Source organism: Ornithodoros turicata, chromosome 2 (genome assembly GCF_037126465.1).
Source record: "Ornithodoros turicata isolate Travis chromosome 2, ASM3712646v1, whole genome shotgun sequence".
Classification (NCBI taxonomy): Eukaryota; Metazoa; Arthropoda; class Arachnida; order Ixodida; family Argasidae; genus Ornithodoros; species Ornithodoros turicata.
The window spans coordinates 39,198,669-39,224,919 of NC_088202.1; the positions used below are offsets into that span (position 1 = coordinate 39,198,669).

General features: G+C 45.9%; 1 protein-coding gene across 1 annotated transcript in view; it reads left to right on the plus strand.

Annotated features, from left to right (window-relative positions):
- LOC135385298 (sodium/potassium-transporting ATPase subunit alpha-B-like) overlaps positions 1–23,608 on the plus strand; it is a 35,325-nt gene extending 11,717 nt beyond the window's left edge. The window contains exons 2-21 of the mRNA XM_064614524.1: positions 497–625; positions 748–807; positions 1,928–2,131; positions 4,078–4,191; positions 4,265–4,517; positions 4,908–5,176; positions 5,242–5,440; positions 7,730–7,841; positions 8,013–8,145; positions 8,912–9,104; positions 9,193–9,368; positions 10,061–10,197; positions 11,073–11,290; positions 16,057–16,158; positions 16,303–16,457; positions 16,524–16,618; positions 17,434–17,608; positions 17,678–17,808; positions 20,518–20,619; positions 22,641–23,608. Of these exons, the coding sequence (XP_064470594.1) occupies positions 497–625; positions 748–807; positions 1,928–2,131; positions 4,078–4,191; positions 4,265–4,517; positions 4,908–5,176; positions 5,242–5,440; positions 7,730–7,841; positions 8,013–8,145; positions 8,912–9,104; positions 9,193–9,368; positions 10,061–10,197; positions 11,073–11,290; positions 16,057–16,158; positions 16,303–16,457; positions 16,524–16,618; positions 17,434–17,608; positions 17,678–17,808; positions 20,518–20,619; positions 22,641–22,761 (3,078 nt within the window). The 3' untranslated portion in view covers positions 22,762–23,608. The remainder of the gene's footprint in view (positions 1–496; positions 626–747; positions 808–1,927; positions 2,132–4,077; positions 4,192–4,264; positions 4,518–4,907; positions 5,177–5,241; positions 5,441–7,729; positions 7,842–8,012; positions 8,146–8,911; positions 9,105–9,192; positions 9,369–10,060; positions 10,198–11,072; positions 11,291–16,056; positions 16,159–16,302; positions 16,458–16,523; positions 16,619–17,433; positions 17,609–17,677; positions 17,809–20,517; positions 20,620–22,640) is intronic.
- Positions 23,609–26,251: the final 2,643 nt, after the last annotated feature.

Consider the following 26,251-nt stretch of genomic DNA (forward strand, 5'->3'; position numbering starts at 1 on the left):
TATTATATGTACAATATGAGATAAGGCTAACGGGAGGATATAAGGAGATAAAGCTCGCTAAAAACGCTGAGTTGAACAACGGACTTCGGCGTGCGCGTTCCCCTGCTGCTGATTACTGTATTAGCTTTCTTAACAGTCAAAGACGGATTCAGTAAACTGCAGCGTTCTTATCTATAATTAGGTTACCACACTTATCTATAATTAGGCAACACACACACATACACACACACGCACGCAAGCACCAACGCACGCACAAGGAAAAACTGCTTTCGGCACAAACTGCAACCGTATACATTTTCGAAGGCACCCTGAAAGCATGCTCCTTCGCGACGCATCTGCGCCGTGCGGCGAAGAATGCGCCCTGCGCTAGTTTGAAGGTTTGACGTCTGAACCGCGCGTTTATTCGCGCACTTTCCGTGTTTTTTTCGTGAATGATAATTTGTACTCGTCTGTACCACTTCTGTGGATACGTAATAGCAGGATATTTCTGTTCCAGTATGGGAAAAGCGACAGCTACCGCGTGGCAAACAGTCACGAAGATGGCGAAGTACGGGACAAGTCCAGAGCCGGAAAGAAGAGGTCCAAGAAAGAAAAGATGGACGATCTTAAGAAAGAGTTATCTATGGTACGTGCGATATTAACTTGCGCGTCTCGGCGTAAAAAAAAAATGTCGTGCACTGAATTGGTGTATTTGTTGTATTATATTTTTCTGTCATTTTCTTTTTCTTTCTGTTTTTTCATTCACAGGACGAACACAAGATTCCCATTGAAGACCTCTATGCACGCCTTGGGACGAATCCAGCAACAGTAAGGATATTCCAGTGTCATCAAACTTTTCCGAACCACGCCACTAAACGTTTTGAGCGCAATATTGATGTCATGTATGAGTATGACATAACAGTGTTTGAGGTGACCCGCAGGAGACAGCGCAGCATTTCTTGAAATGGCAGTGGGCTTCCTACGGTTGCTTTACTGTATCTGCGAGCAAACTAATGATATATTTTGATTTAGGAATAGCAAGCCGACCTTCGGTGAGGCTGACCTTTCCGAAATAAACGTATATCCCCCCCCCCCCCCCCGCGAGCAAAATATAGGTAGTGACACGATGCAGTGCACAAGCTGTACAACATTTTCTGAGAATTTTAATTGACAGGAGATAAGAAGATTTTCAACATTTTGGATGAAATTAATTTCATTTTTGTATAACCAACAGAGTATGCAATTCAGTCTCCTTGCGTGATTTATGGGTCATCTGTACTGTCAGGACGGCGTTTGTTGTTTCAGTCTTCAATTTGCAAGCCTCTTAGTTTGTACTTATAATTCATGCATTCGTGATGCATGTAACACTCGTCATGAATAGTGAAGCATGTTAGTGTACAAGGTACTGAACCCTTGTCGCTTTTAAATGTGTTTTCGTTCAATATGGGTACTTTCATCGTTTCACGAATCCTAGGCTATGGCTAGTAGGCTATGCCTTGGTATGTCTATTAGTCTCAGCAAAAGTCTCCTATAGGGAGTGCATGCAGGACTATAAGGTAGAGTCATAGTGTCTGCTCAAAGAAGGCTACCTCCATAGGTAGTTCTCTTGCTTCGTGACAATACACACGAATCCTAGGACAGAATTCCGCGTACGCATAATAAGGGTACCTAGAATGGTTGTGGGCTCTTTTATAAAAAAAAAACACAGCTCGCGTGATATCTAGCCGTCTACAAAACGATGCATGTTAAAATGAAAGTTTCGAATTGCACGATGACAATATTCATACCGCTTGGTAACCATGCAAGCCCCCGGCTCTCCTGGAGTGAGGAATCTGAAAAGTCACCTCAAACATGAACAAACGTGCGTTTATGATCATAATAGAAATTTTGGCTCTGAATGAAATATGTTCTGAATAAGATCCAGACTGAGCAACAATATCTTTCTCAGGGTCTTACTTCAAGACAGGCTAAAGACATCCTTGCAAGAGATGGTCCCAATGCCCTTTCTCCGCCCAAGACAACGCCAGAATGGGTTAAATTCTGCAAGCAGCTCTTCGGGGGATTCGCATTACTACTGTGGATTGGTGCTGTACTCTGCTTCATTGCGTACGCCATCCAGGCAACTTCTATGGAAGACGTAGTAGACGATAACGTATGTGCTTTAAGAATTTGCTATGCCTGGCAAAACATGCAGCCACGTGATGTGTGCGAATTGTATGGGGTTGTATGTGATTGTATGTGACTGGTTATCACTGTGACGCTCCTATACCTATTTCTTTACGCCGTGATACAATTGTGACCATGACCAAGTCCGGAGTGTGTAGCACCGAGGTGCCATACCACATATCGGTCCGTAGACGATAGCATGCAAGACGAACGTAATGCATTCTGGACATGTCCTGGTCGCACCTCATTGCAAACGTCAGCATATACACGTGACCATAAAAATGGCGGCGCCCACGGTCGGCGGTCAGACCGTTTGTAAACAACGCGATTGCCATTTCTGTGCGTCGTCTTGACCCCAGTAATAATTAGCGCTACACAAGGTTCTCGCAGCAAGACCGCAGCTTTGCGAAACGGGCCTCGTACATCTGGCCACTCCCAATGATGCCGTAACCACACCTGTAGTCAGTGGTGTTACTAGGGTACGCGTCACCCCGGTGCAGGTGCGCGTCACCCCGTCCCATAATGGATCCCTTTCCACACGAGTAACAATATCATACCACAGAGGGCTCCTCATGTCACCAGAGAGATGATAGAGAGGCACTGGTGCGGCGCATCGCCCCCTTCCGTCGCGTCACCCGGCGGACTGTACCCCTCGTGCCTCCGCACCCCCTAGTGACGCCACTGCCTGTACTAGGACTTCCTTAGTCGATGCGAGGCACTCATACTTCAGAAGAATAGGCTACCATGTCGAATAATTTACCACCATAGAATTTTGCAACAGCGAAATACGCTCGTAGAATCGTTTTGCGCTGGCAAAAAAATGCCGGCAAGCACCAAGACAGAGTACAAACAACCGGGACAAAGAACTTCCTTGGGGGGAAGGGTAAAGATCCGATAAGAATCGAATGTGGAAATCTGTATACGGTGATGATGATGATGATGACGGAAGAAAAAATATGGAGATGTGAGCCCGCTCATCTGTATTCGAATTTCGAATTGAAGCTATGTCTTTTCCGGACCACATATATTCGAATAATTCCGAAGCGGTACTCGTAAGCTCAAACGCACCAGGGAAGAGTACAAAACCAAACGACTGCTTCTTCATACGAACATAAAGTACATGTGCCGCATATGTATGTATTCGGTTCAGATATATAAAAATTTGCTTTGTATTCACTTCGGATATAGGGCTATTCGCTTTTCGGTTTAAAAATTACTATGCGCACAGCCTTAGAAATTTAAGTGGTTCACCAAGAAGCCGATCTGTCTTGCACACATATGTGCACTAAAGACAAAAAATAATAAAATAAAATAAAATGAAAAACTAGCGATGTGTTGCAATCGGTAGCCCCTCCGACCGAAAAATAGGAGGGTTCACATCAGGGTTGCGGAGTTGCCACTCCGGAGTTGGAATGATTCGGGAATCATTCGAGATTTAGCAGTGCCCGGAATGGAATTGGAATGGAATGGCGGAAACTGTCCTAGGAATGGGAATGGAATGGTCTGGGTGCCCCGGTGGCAGTTTTGGTTTCAAAGTGCTGGTTTCTGCCCTCCCACCCTTTGCACCACACCTGCACAAGGTCAAGAGTCAAATAACCTTGTCTTTGTGCTTTTTCCGTGCTTGGTAATGTCAATCTCCTCTAGCACTGCTGGACTTTCCAGTCTGGTTACCGGTCCTTTTCTTTTATTGAGGGAATCAACGGAATGGAATTGGGTTGCCAAGCCATTCCAGGAGTGGGAACTTACCATACCTTTCCATTCCGAGGAATTGAAAGGAATGGAATTATCGCAAATCTCCATTCCTCGGAATGGAATTGGAACAGAATGGAAGACCCCGTTCCACAACCCTGGTTCACATTCGAATCTTGGTGCCGACAGAGATTCAGTTTGTGGTCGCATGTTCCCACAAATGATGTTCTTGTTTTCCTGCAGTTGTACCTAGGTGCCGTGTTGGCTGGCGTAGTTATTATCACCGGCTGCTTCTCTTACTACCAAGAAGCCAGGAGCTCAAAAATTATGGAGTCGTTCAAAAACATGGTACCACAGGTGCGTGTCCCTCTCGGGTACCTTGCTGGCTCAGCTCATGTCCATAGCGTAAACACGTCCATCTTTCTTGCAGTATGCCGTGGTGACTCGTGACGGCCAGAAACATACAATCCCTGCGGAAGAAGTAGTGGTGGGCGATATCGTCGATGTCAAGGGAGGCGACAGAATTCCTGCGGACATTCGCGTCACGCTTGCGCAGGGATTCAAAGTAGACAATTCCTCGCTCACTGGAGAGTCGGAAGCCCAAACACGCTCACCCGAGTACTCCCACGAAAATCCTGTGGAAACGAAGAACTTGGCTTTCTTTTCCACTAACTGCGTAGAAGGTAAAAAAAAAAAAGTAGCAGTGGGGCTCAATCCATAGGAGAGGTTCGCGAGTTTTTGTGCGTGGGATTTTGTTTTATTACACTCGCTAATTAAATAACGGTCAAAATTTCGTTAAATTCAACCAATTTAACCCCGCACCAAACGGTAACGCCAAAACGTTACATGACATTAAGTTTTGTGATTGCGTAAGTGATCGGAAAGACGTAAATTCTGCGTCGAAAATTCGCGAGATTTTTGTCGACGTCGAGAGAGCTACGAAGTCTCTAAGAGAACTGCCCATATAGGAAATTCCCATAGGCAATATTTTATTCGTGCTTGTATTGGAGATGCAAAATGCACACCAGTTCGCAGAGCAGACAGCGAAATTGATGCCCGTGGCTTTTTATTAGGCACTGGCACGGGTGTTGTTGTCAACACGGGAGACCGGACCGTTATGGGACGTATTGCAAACCTGGCATCTGGACTGGAGATGGGCGAGACACCAATCGCGCGCGAAATTGAGCACTTCATTCACCTGATCACTGGCGTGGCTGTCTTCCTCGGCGTTACTTTCTTCATCATTGCTTTCATCTTGGGATACAACTGGTTGGATGCCGTCATCTTCCTTATTGGTATCATTGTGGCCAACGTCCCGGAAGGTTTGCTGGCAACCGTGACGGTAAGATTTTTAAATTTTCGTTCGGCGCAAAAGGTATTCAAGTAGATGCGTGTGCTTCGTCACAGGTATGCTTGACACTGACTGCGAAACGTATGGCTGCTAAGAACTGTCTCGTGAAAAACTTGGAGGCTGTAGAAACCTTGGGATCGACTTCAACCATTTGCTCCGACAAAACCGGTACTCTGACACAGAACCGTATGACAGTGGCACATATGTGGTTCAACAACCAGGTCATCGAAGCTGATACTACAGAAGACCAGTCAGGTACCGTCAACCTACAGCTCAGAAGTAACGCGTCTTCTTTCTGTTCATTCTGGCCAGCGCAGTTCTTCCACGAAACGGGAAGTCGTTAAAGGGGTTGGGAAACCACTGTTGGGTAACCTACTAAGTGTATGGCCCCGTTTCATACGTTGTAGTTCATGGATTTGACACGCAAAGTCCCACATTCCTCATTTGAACGGTTTTTTAACTGTTGGGTTTTTAAAACTGCGATTTTTTAAAGCCACGGACGACGGTGGCTCCGAACAGCGCGTGACTTTTTATCCGTGCACGCTTGCCCAAAATACTGAAGGCGGTTCTCTGGTGGCCTGTGACCGGTTGCCTCTTTGCAACCGCCTATGTCGTCATGGAAACAGAAAAGCATGCATTTGCTTTCTCCACGACAAGACGTCACTCCAAAAACGGGCGAGGAGATTGAAGAGTTGAGAGCGACGGAGGAGCTCGCCCAGCGCGTGACCTTCGGAGTGAAATAACTTCCTAGCGCGGGATCGCAGAAACAGAGCGTTTTGATGTGCATGTTTAGTACACGTAAATCAATATTTACAACGCTATTTCTTCAAAAGTTTGAAAATGATTGCACAACCCCTTTAACATTAAAGAATCAGGGATGCGAGATGTCATTTAAGATGGCTCGAAACCCTGTTTCATTCGTCATTCTGTTCATTAGGAGCCACCACGGAAAATAGTTTCGCTCTGCAGCGTATTATCGCTGGCCGACACAACAACACTCGGAGAGAGCAGCCTCGGACAGACTGCCCAATCTCCTCCTGTGACGTCGGCAACTCCCCGTTGTTTTCTTCGTTCATTCAAAGTGAAAAACCGGGCGTGTTGGTGTTGATCTTGCATGACGAACTAGCACTGGGAACGGGACAGAGAGAGGAGACGACAGGACAGGTGCTAGACTTCCAACAAAATAATTTATTGGCAACATAGTACCGTCTTTAAATATTACACTCAGATGGTTAATGCGTCAGAGAAATAATAGAGGCATTCGAAATAAGGAAAAATGAGCAACAGTGTGTGAGTCATGCTTCTATCACTTTGTTTGATAATGAAGTCAAATTCCTAAAAATGTGGGACAAGAAAAAGGATGACGAATGTGTGGATGACGCATTAACCATCTGAGTGTAATATTTAAAGACGGTACTATGTTGCCAATAAATTATTTTGTTGGAAGTCTAGCACCTGTCCTGTCGTCTCTTCTCTCTGTCCCGTTCCCAGTGCTAGTTCGTCATGCAACTTCTTTCATTCTTCTCAAGCCACGCGTTTACACCCGCGCTCGCTGCGCCGATCTACGTCACGAGTCACATGGTCACCCCGCCCGACGTCATGAAATCCCCTACTCCTTCTCTCGTTCTCTTGCACGCCCTTTCAACGAGTAGAGAGGTTTTGAATTGGTGTACAAAGACAGAAGCCTCGCGCGCGTGGTGGGCGCGCCGTGGGACGCGGTCTCCGACACATAAAAATGTGTCGGAGAATGTTTTGTTGAACGATGCTACCAGGTCGCGCGTCGCGGCTCTTTGTACTTTTCTTCTTTATTTGAACACGGTATCAGTCCTGAACCTACATATCATATCATACCTGAACCTACAAGCCCTGCAGTAGTCTGTACGATAGAATGAAACTCTTTTCATCGTAGATGACACCTGCGCACGTCACCACAAGAATAATCTAAAGATGCAGGCACTGTACAGACTTGACTGCAGCATGCAGGGCAATGCTTTACGAATATTACATAACCTGCGTTTCGATATCTGACTTCTTTGTACGTCATGCATTCCAGCATGTAGCATCCCAGCGCTTCCATACCCCTTGCAGCCAATTAGTTAATGACGCAATAGGTCTGATGAGGAAGCGAGCAGAGCAATGCAAATAACTTTTTCTTTATAATCAAAGAGTGGTCAGTTATGCGGTTTAGTCTCAACAACGCTGTGCGATTGAGAAAATGTTCAATAATCGACAGTTTACACATATCACATATACGGACTGAGATAATGCTGTAGAAAGCGTTACCAGCGTGAGGTGCAGGAGGACAAAGTCGAAGGTGACACATGTCCAATGCTGTATGCTCAGCCCGTACGCTTGCGTATTTTGTGACAAATGGCAACATTATTCGATGTATTTACGAAGATTCCACCACGCCTGGAGAAAACTCACAAAAAGGCACTACAAGAAATAAATTGTCCCTGGTTACTCAAATAGCCACGTTCCTTAACTTTTCCGCCTTGTCTTACCTCACCTTTCTGCCTTACATTGCTTCCCTTTCTTTTATAGGTGCTCAATATGACAAGACGACTGATGAGTGGAAGGCGCTATCGCGTTGCTGCAGCCTGTGCAGCCGTGCGGAGTTTAAGGCCGGCCAAGAAAGCATACCAATTCTCAAACGGTACGAGCCGCCCAGACTCCTCTAAACTTGGATTGTATGTGTCAAGCATCACAGCTATCCCTGCGAATCATTTTTACGATCACAAATAACTACGAAGTAGTAAATCATATTGCGCTGGCTTCTGTAACATTCACGTATTATATTCAATATCTCGTCATTTGCAAACTCCAGTGACTGTGCCGGCGATGCTTCCGAATCGGCTATCCTGAAATGTATGGAGCTAGCTCTCGGGAATGTCATGGCCTTCAGGAAAAGGAATCCCAAAGTTTGCGAGGTTCCGTTCAACTCAACAAACAAGTATCATGTACGTATTGCTCTGCCTTTGTTCCCTCTGTCTCTCTACGGGCCTGTTTATACTGCGAGACTGCTGTCCGAAGCTGCAGAGTCGAGAGGCGTGGCGTGGCGTATGGTATAGGGATTGTAGTAGAGCGTGAAAACCGGCGAGTGTTGTTGCGCATTGTCAAGAGTAGAGCATGTTCTACTCCGGCGCGAAGTGTGCCAGAGTACCCTGGTCCACGCCGTACGTACGTTCTCTTGCGTTCCCGAATAGAGTGTGGAAGTCAACACGTGGCATAACGTAGCGCGTAGTTACGTAGTAGTATAAACAGGCTTTAACCGTCTTGATGCACCTTGTCACGTGGTAATTGTTCACTGTGTACTGTACACGTTAAATGCGCACGTCGTGATTCGTCGTCGCGATTCGACGCAAGCTTGAGCTTCTTACCATAGACCATTCAGCTTGTCCAAAGTACTTTCCTCCTTTCCTTTTTCTTCTTCTTTAATAAACATATCCCCCCACCCCCCTGCGTCAGTGCCGGGCTCTTCGCTCCCTTTTTGCTTTCATGCAAGCCACTGGACTCCTCGAAGAGCTCTGAACAGGACTCCGACCTGTCGTGGCTTCGCGTTCATCATAATTCATCCTCTCATATTAACCGCTGTGAAGTGGGGTAGGGTCCTGTAGTTACCACGGGGAAGCATCCCATGTCATCATCACTTCTCCTTCATTTATTGTTGTTGTTGTTGTCGTGACTCATAAAACAATCAATTACTGCACGTTCCCATGCACCTAGGTAACGATACACAAAACAGAGGATCCAAGCGACCCGCGATATCTGATCTGCATGAAGGGAGCTCCTGAAAGAATTTTGGAACGCTGCTCCACTATCTACCTTGGCGGGAAAGACGTACCTATGGATGATCAAATGAGGGAAGCTTTTAACAACGCGTACATGGAACTTGGAGGCCTCGGCGAACGTGTCATTGGTAAATATACATAGTCGGTTAGGGTGTTGTTAGCGCTAGCAATCTGCCAAGGTGCTTAACCTGTGCGCTCATTGTCCTTCACATTAAGGTTTCTGCGACTACCTGCTCCCAGCAGACGAGTTCCCTGTCGGCTATCCTTTTGATGCAGACGAAGAAAACTTTCCTTTGACCGGACTCCGATTCCTAGGCCTCGTCTCAATGATTGATCCTCCACGTGCCGCCGTGCCTGACGCAGTAGCCAAGTGTCGAAGTGCTGGAATCAAGGTGATGCTATTTCTTCTTAATAAAAACAAAAGATAAATAAGAGAAGCTGCTGAAAAAAAAAGAAAAGAACACACCTACTGAATGGGCGCTATTGAACTGAAATTCATCGCCAAAAATAGCACTTGTTCTTAGCGCTATGCGGGACGCCAAGTTATCTCCCTGTTTACCCTGGATGGAGCACAGTGATGCTACTTGTGGCACAACATTTGTCATGGTCACGTGATGTCCAAGTTTAGCCCATCTCGCTCTGACGGATCCTGGCGCAGTCATTCCTTTCCCGAATCCTACCGGTTGCAAGCTCACGCTACGACCTGAGCGTCCCACATAGAACGGGACGATTTTTTTAGGATTGTTTGCCATCTTGATCGATCCCGATGCATGACCCTGATTTTGAGACTTCGAATTGCGTCACAGTCACCGCTTATGTTTAGTTTTTCTCGGTCTCTCTTGAATAATGAAACACCGTGTGGATAGAGAGTGCATGCAAGGTATACTGCATACTGTAAAAAAAAAAAAAAAAAAAAAGAGTTGAAGATGGTGGATGTTAGAGATACCCTGTGAAGAGTGGATCTTCCAAGTGCAGTGCTCAAAGCATAATGAGAATGGCAGACTTCTTATTAATCAAATGAGGACAGCGAGAAAGGGTATCCATTGCATCAGTCGCAACATTGTCCCATTTGCATTGCATGCAGGTCATCATGGTTACGGGCGACCATCCCATCACTGCTAAAGCCATTGCCAGGGCGGTAGGAATTATCTCAGAAGGAAATGAGACTGTCGAAGACATCGCCGAGAGACGATGTGTTGCTGTAAGCCAAGTGAACCCAAGGTTTGTAAAGCTACTGTGACATTCAAGAAAGACACGTAGCCGCAGGACAAATGAGTTTGATTGGCAGCTTCCGTCCTCGAATATGTTTATTCATCCACATTTATCCACATTTAAACGTTAAAATTATGAACTTGCCTAGAAAAGCTACGATTGGGGTACGAAGACACACACACACACATCACATAAAGGGACGATGATGAGATGGGGCTGATGCCGGTCAGCAGGCTGGGCGCTGCCCCAGTGCCATTTGTAGATAGTGAGAGATGAGGATGGAGATGAGGATTCAGGTGATCAAAGCAGGGTGGAGAGGCCTGTTGATGACAGGAAATCCCAAAGGTGACGGAGACCTTGGTGCATATGATCGCTACTGGACCAGGGGCCCAACACCTTGCCTATGGTAAAGGGGCGGTGGTCTCTTGCATGCATTCCGTGCTGCAACATCTCGCGCTCCTGCTGGTAGACAGGGCAGTCCATAAGTAGTGGTGGAGGTCAGCGCGCACATTGCATGATGCACAAAGGTCCGATGGTGCACGGCCAAGGCGCTGCCTCATAACTGGGGTAAACGCAACGTTCTGCCGTACGGTGAAGAAGAGATGCGTAGTGTCACGGAAGGCGATGAGGAAGCGACAGAGAGAGAGAGACGGATACACTGCGATACGAAGAGAATCGTATGGAGATCGGGGAGATAGCCGCGATTTTTTAAAAAAACTATTTTCTAACAGTTTGTTCATTTCTGTTTTTGGCGAAGACACTGTAGTTAGGACACCCTAGAAAATGCATGCACTGCACGTAAATGCTTGCACGTACAGTACAAAGTTGATCAATGTAGCCGAAGAAATTTCTAATACTCGATATCATGAACATGCGTACTGCAGAGAAGCCAAAGCTACAGTGGTTCACGGGTCTGACTTGAGAGACATTAGCCCCGAAGACCTCGACGACATCCTTCGGCATCACTCTGAGATTGTGTTTGCTCGCACATCTCCCCAACAAAAACTGATCATCGTAGAAGGTTGCCAACGTCTAGGAGCCATCGTAGCCGTCACAGGGGACGGTGTCAATGACTCTCCCGCGCTGAAGAAAGCGGACATTGGTAAGTCACTGTTAGGCACAAATTTTTGAATGCGACTCTGGTGATGGTGATGGATAGAAGAAAAAAATGGGGAGCTGAGTCACGACTAAATCGGACTGGCCACCTCCGTACACCTACGTAGAGAAGAAAAGGAAAAGGGGAATGGCGGTAAGAAGAAGAGTTCCGTCGGTAAAAGAAAACGAAAAGCCACAGTCAAGCAGAGGGTCAAACACTGTGTGAATCACAACATAGTGTCACGGTTGTCGATCGCAGTCAACGCAATAGTCCCGTAGTTCTAATGCATAGAAGTCACAAGTTGCAGGACACTGATCAACTTGGTTGACTCAAGAAACCGCAGCAGAGCCTGCAATGCGACCGCTTGGTGGTGTGCTGGCCAAGGACCTAAAATTTTCGCAGCGTCGAAAGGGCGGGCATCCAGACGAGCCAAAGTCACTTCTAGGGCCTTACGACTGTCGGCGTACTTCGAACAATCGATGAGGATGTATTCCGAGTCCTCTAGGACACTGCACTGGCCGCAGTTGGGGGAAGTACACTTGCCCAGTTTGTGCAGCAAGCGAGCGCTATACGGGACGTTCAGTCGAAGCCTACGCACAAGGGACGCAGCAGGTCGAGGTAGGGATGGAGGCGCTTGGAATCGGAGTTCAGGGACAACTCTGTATAACAATGAAGACGCCCAGGAGGTTGTGAACATTTGTTGTCTGAGCCTGCGAATAATACTGCTCGCGTCGCTCTCGGTGAAGTAAACGAGCTTCAGCGGCTTTCCTTCCGCTGCTTTCGTCCCTTTCCATTAGAAACAAAGGAAGCAAAGCCATCCCGGTTTCCCTTACACTTAAAGAGGCCGTGTCCGCGCTAACTATGATGAGAATTTTATAAGCAGGGAAATACCACTTGCCAATGGCACTAAATGGCGATACAAACCATATCAAGCGGGCTACCTTATGGTTGCTCTAGCATCCTCCCGGGGCATTATCCTCATTAATTTTAACTAGTAAACTTTTTAATTATGAAAGATGGAAGTTCCGCGCAGTAACAACGTCTGCTCCTTTGATGCGCTGACGCTGTTTAAAAAAAATAAGACTGACCGAATATTTGAATCGGAGATTTGGTGCTCATTTCCGTCGTTCCTCCAGAAGAGAAGCGCGCCTTCTCCCTTGCCATTAAAAGCAAGTGAGAAAAATAGCTGAGCAGCTGTTTTTCCGCGGGGTCCTGGGTTGCGCGGGAGGGGGTCAGCCCCCAGAACGTCTGCTCTAATTGACTCTTCAGCCCCCTTTATAATCTTCCTTCATTCAGTAATGGCACCAACTAGTCAACATTTATTTCAACAATCAACCCACTTATAGCAATCCTGTTGCGCTGTTCCACTCTGGTGTGGCTCCAATCGCATGATTCGCATGTTTTCGCAAAAGCAGTCCGCTGAACACTTGCATGGCCCATCCATATATCCCCCCACTCACCCAAAGGTTACCTAGGACCGGTACTCTTTAGTCCAATAGTTTCCAGTCGAGTCTGAAACCAAAGGGCCTCCTTATTTATCAGCATGGCTATGCTAACCATTTTGCTTCTTGGCCTCATCGAGAGAAATCCAAGAGTGACCAGAAACAAACGTTACAGTGGACATTAGCATAGCATTCTCCGCGTAGATCTACTCCAATTATTATTTATTATTCTCCTATAATATAATCTCACACTTACATCAATGCTAAGGAATAGTAGTCTTCGTTATTGCTATGTTGTTACTTCCGTTTTGAAATTCGTTTCTTCCTCGGTCTTCAAAGCCTTTTTGACGCCTCGAAATTTAGCTGGCTTCAAAATATGCGCCCCGAACGAGAGTGAGGCTGTACGAGCCGCTGTTCTACAAGTTTCATGCAGATGGCGCCACTCTCAAGGGGACGCTTTTTCGCACTTTCGCTCCGGTGGACGCTGGACGTTGGACGTACTGTGGAGCTGCAAATCTTGGGCGTAGATCGTGCCTCCAGAACCGTAAGCCAAGTAGAAAGGTGGCGCCCTGCAACGAAAATTTGTTTTCCGCTGAATTGAAGGGACAGTTTCGTATAACCCGGCCGGTTCCAAGATTATACAGAAGCTTTATTCATAAATGCTATAGGCAGGTGGTCGTAATAGTTGCATTCAAAACAAGGAAGGAGCTTCGAGAAACTTGCAGAAACGTACCGCAGCAGTACACACCGGCTCTTTGATGGTATGGACACATTACTCGTGGCAACCCATGAACGTGGAATTCCACACGACCGTAACCTCGCATGAGCTAGTGGTTAAAAGTGTGCCAGAAGAGTGGTTAATGGGGATGGCGGAGAAGGGTGTTCATTAAAGCGCGTAGCAGTTCTTGTATCTCCACAATGAATTTTTCCATGGGCCAAACCTCGCATTGCCTTTTCGGTACATAGTGGACCGTCTATCACGATACCGCTCTTGATCAACAGCTTTTCGAAATTCACGTGTAATGGGTATATAATGTCTCTGTCACACGAGAAACTGAATTTTGTTGCTAGCGAATGCCATTCGCGCTGAGTGCCATTCGTTCGCTACCACACGATAACATGTAATGGCATTCCATGGAAAATGACATTAACTTACCGAATGAGTTTGGGGAACACGTTCGCTTCTGCTCTAGCTTTTACATTAAAAATGACGACTTCGCACAATTTGCCATCCCTGTTCCCAGTCTACTTCAGCATTCGGGAAAGACAACTAGCTCGAGTTTCGTGAGGGCCATATTTATTATTTTTAGCGTAGTTTGAGTCTGACATGTGATCACGAGCAGTTAAAACTACAGATTTCGCTCCCACATTGGCGTTTATTCTTTTCAAAGGCAAAACGATTATAAGATATAGGCGCATTCATCCTCGCATAATGCGGTCCTAATGCAGGTTGTACAACTACATTGTACAACTTGTACTTTGCGACTCGTCATTGCGACCATTTGCGAATGACGTTTTCTTTTGCTGTGTAGCTCTACGCAGTACGAACGAATGACATTCAGTGTGAATGTCATTAGCTGAAAATGGCATTCAATTTCCCGTGCGACAGGAGTGTCAACACTACCAGTAGGGCTGTGAAGTAATTCAGTGTTAGTAACTAAATTACCCTAATTCGTTGTTTTAAGGTATAGTTAAATACCTTCGAAAATTGTAATGATTATTCGTGGCTTTTCGTCGCCAGGCAACTAACTTTCTGAAATTAGCATAACTGCAGCTGTAATCGAATTACATTTTCTGTAACTTGTTCTTGAGGGAGAGCTATTTTCTGCAATTGTCTAAACGAGTTCGTTCCAAGTTTTCTGTCTGCAACACTGTCCCTTTCACAAGACTAAGGACTTTCTACTGCGTTTAATTTGTGCCATTTTGTTTATAGCTACTGGACATGCACAAGTGTTAGCGTTTATTTATACTTATAGTAGAGCATACTCAAACAAGTTTTTAACTGTTCCTGTGGCACAACTCATCTTACCTAGTGAACGACGTAGAGTTTTACGTTCTGTTCTCATAAATTTAATTTATAGGCACCAGTTTAATGCCATACGTCTAGTGCAATATAACTACTAATACAACAACAGTGTTGGTTGTGCTTTCTTTTCTGAGTTCCGTTTAGGTATTCTGTTTTCTACATATATGAATTTCGATGTTCACATTCACACTTATGTCGTCTAGTACGTTATCTAAATATTGAATTTGTAGCATGAAAAACCTTATTTCAAATTATTTTGTGGAAAGCGCTCTAATGTGTGGCCACTTTATACACACATAGCGTGGAGTAACTCAAGGGTGACTCAATTACATTTTGATGAGTAGTGTGGCAGTGACGGCAACTGAAAAACATTTTAGTTTGAGCATTTTTTCCTGTAGCTTTATTACTTACAGCGTTATGTAAATGTACTTGTCACTTAATTATTATTTTTTAGTAACTCGCACAGCTATAGGGGCGTTACTCAAATGCAAGGAAGTTACCAAAATTTGACACTCAAATAACCCCAGGCCATAGTCATGATTTATTTGTTGTTGTTGTTTGACACTCAAATTGCGAAGCACATAACTGAAACACTAAAAGATACATGCGAAATTCGTTAAATCAATTTTCGTCAAAACTCTTTCTAGAACACCTTTATAGCAGGCTCAGAACGTTCAGCTCCGAAGCTGTGCCGGCCCATGGGCAGCTCATGTAAACCGAGCTGTCATCTAGGTAGTTAGAAATACACGTCACAGCTCTTTAATGGCCGTGTTGCAGGGAGCACTTGACACGTCATAATTACATTCTGGGACCTACGTTTTTTTTTTTTTTTTTTTTTGTACCGATGATGATGATAAGAAAAAATTGAGGACGTATTTTTTTACCAGGCGACATCGTCTGGGGCAAAGTGGACTAAAAATATTTCGGGAAAATCTAAAACCGTCCCACGGGAGGTAACTTACAAGACTAACTAAGATCACAAGACTAACCAAGGCTTGCAAGACTAACATGATGGGCCAGCGCTAGAAATTCAGACGAAAACGTAGACGGGACAGCTGCTAGGACTGCCAACCCAACGTTTATTGAGAGCTCGGGTTCATCATGTTAGACATTCACCAACTGGCCCGATCTGTCGACTTGTTGTCTATCCGGGGTGGGGGCGTACCGTGCCGGGCAGCCCCCGCGCGTCAAACGGTGTTGTCCCACCAGGAACGTTACCCCCTGGACCTATAGTTGTCACTAGATTCCACGTCGGACATCCATGAACTATTAGCCACCATTTGCCACTTGCTTGTGTCTCCTAGGTGTGGCTATGGGCATCGCTGGAAGTGATGTCAGTAAACAAGCTGCCGACATGATCCTGCTAGACGACAACTTTGCTTCCATCGTCACGGGTGTCGAAGAAGGTACGTGACATTCATTGCATATTTGCATAACTACCTATACGATCGTTGAACTTAGCAGCAAAATATGCTGTTATCTCCGTGGACGTAATTTGTTTGGAATATTGCACGACGGAATTTCTAATTTGTCCGCACTTTTTCTCACAGGACGACTCATCTTCGACAACCTGAAGAAGTCCATCGCATACACTCTCACCAGTAACATCCCTGAAATCAGTCCCTTCCTGATATTCATCCTGGCGGACGTTCCCTTGCCTCTGGGCACCGTTACCATCTTGTGCATTGATTTAGGAACTGACATGGTACGTGCTTGTGACGTGGCGAACGCTACGTGTGGACCACGAAGTACAATCGTCGTCTATTGACAGGTCCCAGCCATTTCTCTCGCATACGAACAAGCTGAAAGCGACATCATGAAGCGTCAACCTCGAGACCCAATTCACGACAAATTAGTAAACGAGAGGTAACGTTAGATCACCTTCTTGTACCCACTTATTGACCGTGGTTTTCGCTGTCTATTTCTACCTGGTATTCGTTCGGCCTCACTATCTAAGTCGCCCTTTAAGTTGAAAAATTACAACAACATGCATTGCATCGTATTGTAAAAAATCATTATGTATGCACAATAAAACCGTTCAGAGTGTTTGCTAGATACGGTATAGATTTCAAAGTAAACTCCTCAGGTGTGTACTATGTCGAGTAACGCGCCTCACTTCATAAGTCCTCAAGTGGATAGCCCGTGGATACAACCCCTCCACGCGTCGCACACGCCGATGTTCCCAGAACAAGAAACCTTTTCAGACCTACTCCAGCGTATCCCAGACAAATGTAAAAAACGGTGCTTTGCATCAATGTGAACCTCCATCGAAAGTTTCACGGCGAGGAGGGCAATATGAACGAAGAAAATGGGCACAGCGGATACCGAAACTCACGCGGCTCCGACATCACAGACCTCACCGCGACGTCCTTACGGCTGCAAATGGGAATGGGCGCATCTCTGAGGTCTGTGACGTCTCCGCTTTGCTTGGGAGTGCGTTCGAGGGCTTGTATATCGCTAAGTACGACGCGTAGAAGAATAATTCTTTTTTCCTCTGTATTCCTGCGTGTAATACAATGGGTTCATGATGTAATGAACCACATCTCTGAAAGTGTCTCAACCCCTTTAAAACATTGTTGCCCCCACAACTGTTACGGATGAAGACGTGCTGCGCAGTTAAAAAATATCACGCAAAATTACTTATTGTGGTTCCGTCGTGACGATTATTACACCTATTTCAGGCTAATTTCTATGTCTTATGGACAAATTGGCATGATGCAAGCGTCGGCTGGGTTCTTCACTTATTTTGTCATTATGGGTGAGAGTGGCTTCTGGCCTCAAAGACTGCTTGGTATACGCAAAGACTGGGACTCCAAGGCCGTCAACGATTTGATGGATTCATACGGGCAAGAATGGGTATGTGAAACGTTTATGGATAATACGTTTGTTTGCTGAATAATATTTTGTGTATGCAACTACCTTCAGACATACAACTGCAGAAAGGTCCTGGAACACACCTGTCACACCGCATTTTTCGTCTCCATCGTCATTGTCCAATGGACCGACCTGATCATTTGCAAAACCCGAAAGAACTCTCTCATCCACCAAGGCATGACGTAAGTCGATCTTGAGCTGAATGAGGGAAACATGCATTCGCCAGCAATTTATTTATTTATTGTATGTACGTCAAAGGCCCGCAGAGCGGGTACAACACGACGGAGTGGAGCATAGCAGAACAATAGAGACAAATGAACATAAGTGAAAGTCAGGCACGTGATACATCCCATAGGATACAATTGGCAAGAATATATGTACAAGATCACAAGGCACAAATAGCAAAGCACCAAAAGTTATGGATGAGACGCTGAGTAAGAAGAGGATTAACTAGGGCTATGCTCCAGTTTTATACAAAGGGCAAGTGGAGTGCAAGGATAGGCCCACGTATGAAGAACACGAGGTCCACTGTATGCTTTTCCCGAATTCACACTCAAAAGAGGCCGTGCAGGCTAGGGGACAGTAGTACTAGTATGAGCTAGAAGAGAAGACTTCCTTTCACTCCTTTTCAAACGTTTGTTTGGCTGAAGGCACGCCAGAAGGGAACCTTAGAAAATGATCTGGTACAGGGAAACAAGCGTTGTATCCAAGCTTTATGCCAGAAAAGGGGTAGGTAATGATAAGTGAAGAATAGAAATCTACGTTGATAAAAGAAGGGCATTTCATTGGCTTTGACAGTGTTTTCATTGAGTGCTGATTAAGACAAAGGCCCTGGAAAGAACGATAGGACAGCAAGACATACCTTATTTTCAGGTTTTGGCAGCGCTTAAGCTGAGGACAAGTGGATTGCAAAATTGACCCTTTGCCAAGGAAAACGCTATGTCTTAGGGTTTCTTTTGTTTCTTTTGCTAACCGGAATCAGTCAGTCGACTGCTTACTCGCGACTCGAGAGTCATTTAATCTACCAATCTACCTAAATGGGGTTTCACGAGTGAAGTTTTCAGTCTTCCAACTTTCAGAACGGCACAAGTGGTGTCACGTTAATCGGGTACTGTTAAATTTTCTTCAAGTTGCTGTCACAGTTTATAAGCATTATTATGTCAAGGACATGATGTTCCCCTGCATGAATCCTTGTCAATGGCGAGCCCTGGTCGAAGGGACGGATGTGCTGAGGTGTTTCTAATCTCGTGGCTGCAGTCAAGGGCTTTGCCAGTAGAACTGAACAGTCAGGGCGCGTATAGTACTCGGCGGGAGATGATGTGAGGGCTAATACCTCCTTGCGGTCCATTGACTAGACGATAGACTATGCACTGAAAAGGCGTTTATCACGGAGGGAAGAAAAAGTCATCCACCGGTTTTGCCTCAACGTTGCACGAACTCTGTCACTCTGCTCAATGAGCGGAAGTCATCCCCATATCATCGTCATCATGTATTTCTCTCTCTCTCTCTGTCACTTTTGTCTAAAATGTTTAAACTTGACGCTGCGATCTGTTCCATGTGCAACGTAGAAACTGACACGCTACACCTACTTCTCATCAACTGCCGGCGATATGAAGACCATCGTGAGACACTCAGGCACAGCTTAGCTCGCCTTGGACATGATCACCTTTCCCTATCGATCTTACTTGGCCCTACACTGTGACGCGCGGCTGAACCGTTACTGAACTTCCTCAGTGAGACCTGTTTGTGAACTATGAGGAGTCATAACAGTGAACAACGAGGGAAGAATGACAATGATCTGATGTGATTACTCGTACACTAATTGATTCGTCGTGTTTCTTATCATTGCTTTCATTCGTGCTTTTATTTGTCTTCCTTTTTTTAAGTGTAATAGCATTGTTGTGGTACCCCCAGGATATTCTGTGCAATGTGAGCGAAAACTCAGTAGCAGCGCTGAGCGGCGATAGATTGCACCAGGGGTGCCCCGCTGGAGCGGCTCATACGCGGCGCAGGAGGGCCCGGATCTTCGGCTGGCGACGTGAATCGCGGCGCAGTATCAGATTACGCGTCAGTGGTTTGTGGGGAGGCTGGCAGAGTATAACACCAGTTATGTGTGCCGCGTTTTACTATATTGGGTAGTCATGGGTCGACCAAGAAAATCAGTGAAGTGAAGTGACTCAGTGAAGAACAGAAAACATGCCAAAGCGCAGCGATAGAAAATTGTACTCACAAGCAGCAAGGGCGACGCCTTGCTTTGTTGTGGGCCTATCGATAGAAAAGAAGGGAAGACATGCGGGGCATGTTGCTGTACAACAAAAGCAGAGTGGTACTAGAGACAATTCCGTCGTGTCTGGGATCGTATTTTCCGTTTCAACGACAATTCGTGAGCAATTAATTTGGATCAACGTGTTCGGCGTGGTATCGTTTGTGGTTCGCTGATGATGTGGCTCTAGATGAGAGGCATCTGTGCTCAGTAAAGCGTTTCCAGAATCTCAAATTAGCTGCGTAACTTCTTAATAGTTCAGAAGTGCGTGCTAGCATTAATTTCTTTTATCCTAGTTATCTTGCAAGAAGACTACGCTTAATGGAGTGCTGACTCTGTAGTACCGCATCACGTATTCCGCATCTAAGGACTTCAACTAGCAATACCGAAAGCAATAGAAAGTGCAAGCAAAAAGCAAAGAAGCCCATCCGAAAACGTTGAAATGCCTTTCCAGATGGTCGCGAAAACTTCCTGAGCGGACAAGGCGCTGCTGGCTCCCAGTTTCGTCGTGCTGGATTCTTTTGTGTCACAAGATAACGCACGCAAAACAGACACAGCCTATTAGTGCAACTGGCCCCACAACTGTTCCTGGCCATTCATTTGACATAATGGCCGTATTTACTTTCAGGAACCACATTCTGAACTTTGGACTTGTGTTTGAGACGTCCCTTGCTGCATTCCTTTCATACTGCCCAGGCATGGACAAAGGTCTCAGGATGTATCCTCTCAAGTAAGTCCTTGTTTTGTTACTTTAGAATGTTTATCAATACAATGTGACTGACGTAGAACACCAGCTAATCCGAGTATGACCATTACTTGTGCAATGTGCTGTATCCATCATTGTGGTAACGTGGAAGAAATGCCTCTTTAACAATAGAAGTAGCAATAGAATGGTGCGTATGCGAAAATTCATCAGTCCTAAGGCGCAGATATAGTCCAACGTTTTTTGCGTCACAGTCAGTGACAGCCGGAGTCAGACACGCCAAGCAAAGCGATCTGGGAAATATGCGTTCATAGTCAGACGCGCGTCAGCAGTGGCCTGCGACCGCTGCGCATGCGCAAAGTCGCTTAGACTGCAGCTGCGCGACTGCGACTGCGCTGATCTGACTGCGTGAGCAAATAGAACATAGAGCGAGAAAAATAGAACATGTTCTATTCTGCGCGGGCGACGTCCTAGCGTGTTGAGTGCCGCTGGCCGCGCTAGCCACTAGACCATAGAGGGTGTGATTTCCCACGGCGTAGCGCAACTGTGCAGCACGCGTACGCGCAGCACAGTTACGTCGAACTATATCTGCGCCTTTAGTCTTTGTCATGCATAAACAGATTTAAGCATTGAAATCCGATAAGTTGAAGGAGCATGGAAGGGCTCGAAAAAAAAATATTTCGGGAGGAGTAGTAACTAGGGTTACGGACCCCAGAATTTAGAACGCGCACAAAGAGTGTAAGTGCAGAGCGCAATCCTGGTGCGCAAGCGAGCTTTTCCATCTCGTGGTTCAGAGCACCTGCTTTTCTCGGCTACCAGTATGTGACGCCACGTCTTCCGCCCAGTAGTGGGGTGCGCGCCGCAGAGAACAGTCGACTAGTCGCCTTGCTCGTTCACCGTAGCAGACGATACACGGCAGCCAATAAAAGTGCTCGGGTGATCTGACGTCACAACACGCCAGAAGGAGAAGCTAATTTTCCCGGAAAATGCGCGCTTCCCAAAGTGACAGTTTCTGAAGGTAGCATGTTCACATTATTATTTTTTTTTTTCGTGTTAACGTCGCAAAGCAACTGTGACTATATGAGCGGTGTACAGATATAGGCAGATAGAGAGAGGACAACAGGAAGGAGTGGGGGCAGAGGGGTTAGTATGCGTCCTGGGCCGACTTCAGGTGCAACTGTGCCGACGTTCGTCTTGACAGTCTTCGGAAAACCCAGGGGAAACCTCAGACAGCACAGCCGGTGGTAGGATTCGAACTCACCGCCTCCCGGTCCTCAGCACGACTTTGGCTACCACCAACGAGACGGACGGCTTAACCCGCTCGGCCGTGCGCCGCTGGTACACGTTCATATCACGCGGTAGAAAAATATATGTTCCAGGCGCCTGCCGTACTACTACTACTACTAATGCATGCTACTTTATAACACCCTTGTCACACGATTAGCGTTAACAGCGGTTAAGGCAACCGCGGTTACAGGTATCGCTCTTCGCCGCAGCCACACGGCCGACCGAATGGAGGTTACGCGGCTAACCGCGGTTACGGGAAACCGGGCTTGACAACTTCGGTTTCGCGATGTAACCAGGGTTTCGCGATTCCGACTGCCTGACCTCAATACGTGTGTAATTACATTTCTCGCAAATAATCATGTGCGTACCGTGTATTTAAAGAATGTGAAGCTTTTTACTTTACATTATGCCGGTTTCTTTTCGTGATATACAACGTAACCAAAATATACCTGGCGCTTGTGTCACAATCACGTGGTCACTGCTAACACGTCACAATAAGCTGCCGTGTGAACAACAAAACAACAAAACCGTGGTCCACGATGACCGGGGTTTGGTCGGGCAGCAGCGGTTCAACGTAGCTGTGTGTAAGACTGCCTGTGTGACAAAGGTATAATATGACTAGGCACATCGATCAGTGGTTTGGATCCGTTAGTCAGAAAGACAGTATAAGGGATTGCCCGTGTACCTTATGAGACTCGCTATAATTTATCGTCAACTTGGCATTTTAAATTGATCGTGCTACTTTGCTTGTTTTGTTACAGAATTAATTGGTGGCTACCAGCCATGCCATTCATGGTGTTGATCATCGTCTACGATGAATGCCGTCGCTTCTTACTCCGTCGTAACCCTGGCGGATGGATCGAACAAGAAACTTACTACTAACATCATCGAGAACATAGTCGCACATATAGTCACGTTGACTTTATTTCACCACCCTTTTCTTTGTTTCCCATAGCTGAGAGCATTCAATTTTGCTTAGGTCTAATCGAGCTCGAAATGCGTTGGATCTTCAGAGTCCGCGAGATAGATATGAAACTACACCGCGAGAAATTTTTGATGCTTTGATTTCCCTTCACTGCCTTTTCCTCAATCGCATCATAAATTCATCATCATCTAGTTCGTTGAAATATGCAGAGTACAGGAGTGCTCGCCCCAAATTATCTCCGTTGATGTTTATATTTATGCAGACAAAAAGTAAACTGCCCTCGCAATAACCGGCATATCGGTGGCACACTAACGCTGTATTACAACTCACCTGTGTACAGTTTCGAAGTCTATAATGGCTCGAAGGAGAGTTACACCGTACATTGAGGAGAGCGGATATTCAGGACGCGTGCATGTTTCCAGGAGCCGGAGAAGTTCCTCAGGATATTGTGCACGTATTCACGAAAACGACAAGAATCATCAGTTGCTTTTACTGCGGAGCCCGATGAGACATCGAACGTCGGTGTTGGTGCTGAAATATGATTCGATAAGTTATGATTGGGTTAATATGCTGAATGTGATATCCCATCAGCAAATTCGATTCGGAAAGTGGTTACTACTTATAAGTTTTACATTCATAAAAAGTCAGTGAGAACGTAACACATGAGTCAGACATAAAAGTTCGGAGAAGTCTACATTATTTGCTATTGTCTCTCGTTGTGCCATGGTATAGAATTGTGCTTCCCGGAATGACATTACATGATGTACACAGATAGCGAGTAATAAAATGGAATACTGACAATTATGTTCTGTAGCAATGCAGGATGTTTATTATGTTTACACAGGGATGGGAGGCGTTATCAGGTCTCGCAGTGTTTTGTACAGTGCTCCGTCACGGTGCTGTGAGATAATCAACTACAAGCAATTTAGTTACTAACGTCGTTTAAAGTACTAAATAATCACTGTCATTATATCTATCTAAATAATTGCTAAGATAAGTAGTTGTAGCTGTAACTCAAATCACATTTTGCCTCTGCATTTGCCTCTGCATTTGTGTTGGCAACCTTGATCAATCGAGCATCCACAACCAAACAGCCACACAGCTCACCAAGCCAAGCCAGCAGAACAACAACTCTGTTTATTTTTATTTTTTTGTCCCGGGTGACCGCGACTGGCTGAGTTAATCTGAAGAACTGTGCTGAACGTAGTCCTCGATCAACGTTATGCGGAGGACACGAGGTTCTACTACAGTTATAGACTGTCCTGATATTGCCAAATGGTTGCCGTGGCTGTGCGACGAATAATTCTTTTGACGTCAGCGAGAAGTCTGACGGAAAAGGTGAAGTGCGAGCAGTGTTTGTAAAGATGAATGTTTTGGAAACTTGTAAAGCAGAGTACAACAAACTTGTAAAAAGACTGATGGTAAGTACCCGGATTAATCTTATCCTACTTGCCTTCCGTAGGCTTTAGTCTGGCCCACACTATAAAGCAGATCCCTAGAGAGAGAGAGAGAAATACATGATGACGATGATATGGGGATGACTTCCGCTCATTGAGCAGAATGCTACCCCTATCCCTAGACAAGTAGCTGCAGATACAAGCGATTTTATGCAGTCTCGCTGTTGCGACCGGATTTACGTACAATTTCTCGACTTTCTCGTTGACTTATGGTCGCGTTAAGTAGCGGCTCCAGAGTGCAGAGGGCGCTCTCCTTTTTACTAAACGGTGTCACTCATTTTCCGGAGCGGGGCGCTCTCGATGAACTCTCACGTTCCAGCTTGCAGGTCGGACAGTATAAGTGCTGCTCTGGCTCCGTGACGTATGGAGGAAAGGGAGGCCGGAAAACCAATAAGATGCCTTGGAAACTTCGCCGGGGCGCGTATCACGCTCGTTCTCTCTGAAGGAACCGTTCAGTAGAGGCACCGAAGTACGAGGCAAGAGTACACGTTGGGTAGAGCCGCTACTTAACGTGCCCGAAGACTGGCGGTACCAATGCTCTATAAGCCAGAGCTCTCCGAGCTGGAGGAACAAAGAAGATGGAAGAAAGAAACAACAGCCGAAGCGATCGTCAGAGCGCTCCGTTTTCACTAGTCTAAGATAGAGCGCGTGCTCCAGAGCGCTCTAGAGCGATCTGCCGGTCGAAGATGGTACGTATCAGTCTTGAAAAGTCCAAAGCAAGCCATAGCAAAAGGCTCTTCCTCTTTTCACCATCGCAAGATAACGTAGTGCGGCAGGCAGGAACTTTTGTCGGCGGGAGCTGAGACTTTCAGGAGGGGTTCGGGTGCGGAGAGGCGACGTAAAAAAAAAAAAAGAAAGGAAAATAAAGCGTCTGCATCAATAAAGTGTCTCTGCAGCACCTATAAGCCCTCCTCCCTCGCGCTCCGCCCCCGTAGCGCCTCTCTCGACATTGAGCGCGCCTGGGTCTTATGCGATTGTTTCCATTTCGTAGAAACCCCAGTGTTCACCGAACTGAAACGTCGAGTGCAAGGCAACACGTGACATGATGTCATGATCCAAGCAAGAACACAGGTCGTCAAAGGTTGCAATCGCTTTATTCGCCTTGACTTGAAAGCACTAGAGTGGCATTGCTTTGGGAATGTCTGTCGTCCAAACGTTTATTCCGTCCAAGTACTCACAACGTCCAAATATTTAATTCGTCCGAAAAAAATCGGACGCACTGGACACTTGGACGAAATGAACAGGCGAGGAGAAACTTGCCCAGCGCGTCCAATACCCGTACCATCCAATAGCCCATTTCGTCCAAATGGGGGGAATGCCCAGAGGCTCTGCTCCTTTCGGCAGACGACTGCGTGGCTGCATTCATGAAAGCACAGGCCATTTTGACGGTAGCACCCCGATTCGTCAAAATGTTTATTTCGTCCAAGTATTTACAACGTCCAAGTACTCAGCACGTCCGAAAAAAATTGGACATAGTAGGCATTGGACGAACTGAACCAAAGAGGGGAAACTTGACCAACCCGTCCAAATAACCGTACCGTCCAAACGCTTGTTTCGTCCGAAAGGGGAGGGGGATCTCCGAATGCGAGTGAACAATTGCTTCGTTTACGATTGAAGGTAGGATTTAAACATTCACACTGAAAGATGCCATGCCATACACCAAGTAAAACGAAAAACAAATGCTCAGCCTGCTCTGTTTGTTTATTTTTCTTTCTTTTTTTTCATTCCAACAACTGACTTATTAGTTGAAGGTAAGATTTAAACATTCCCACTGAAAGATATTATACACCGAGTAAAACGAGAAACAAATGCTTAGCCTGCTCTGTTTAGTTGTTCTTTTCTTCTTTTTTTTCATGAAAGAGCCAACCCCCCCATGATGTTTTCGAAGTTCCTTGTCGAATTTCAGTCAACCATACACCATGTAAGTACAACCAGGTAAGCAATAAATTCGAATAATGAGGGAACAACATCATTATAAATAATAGAATAT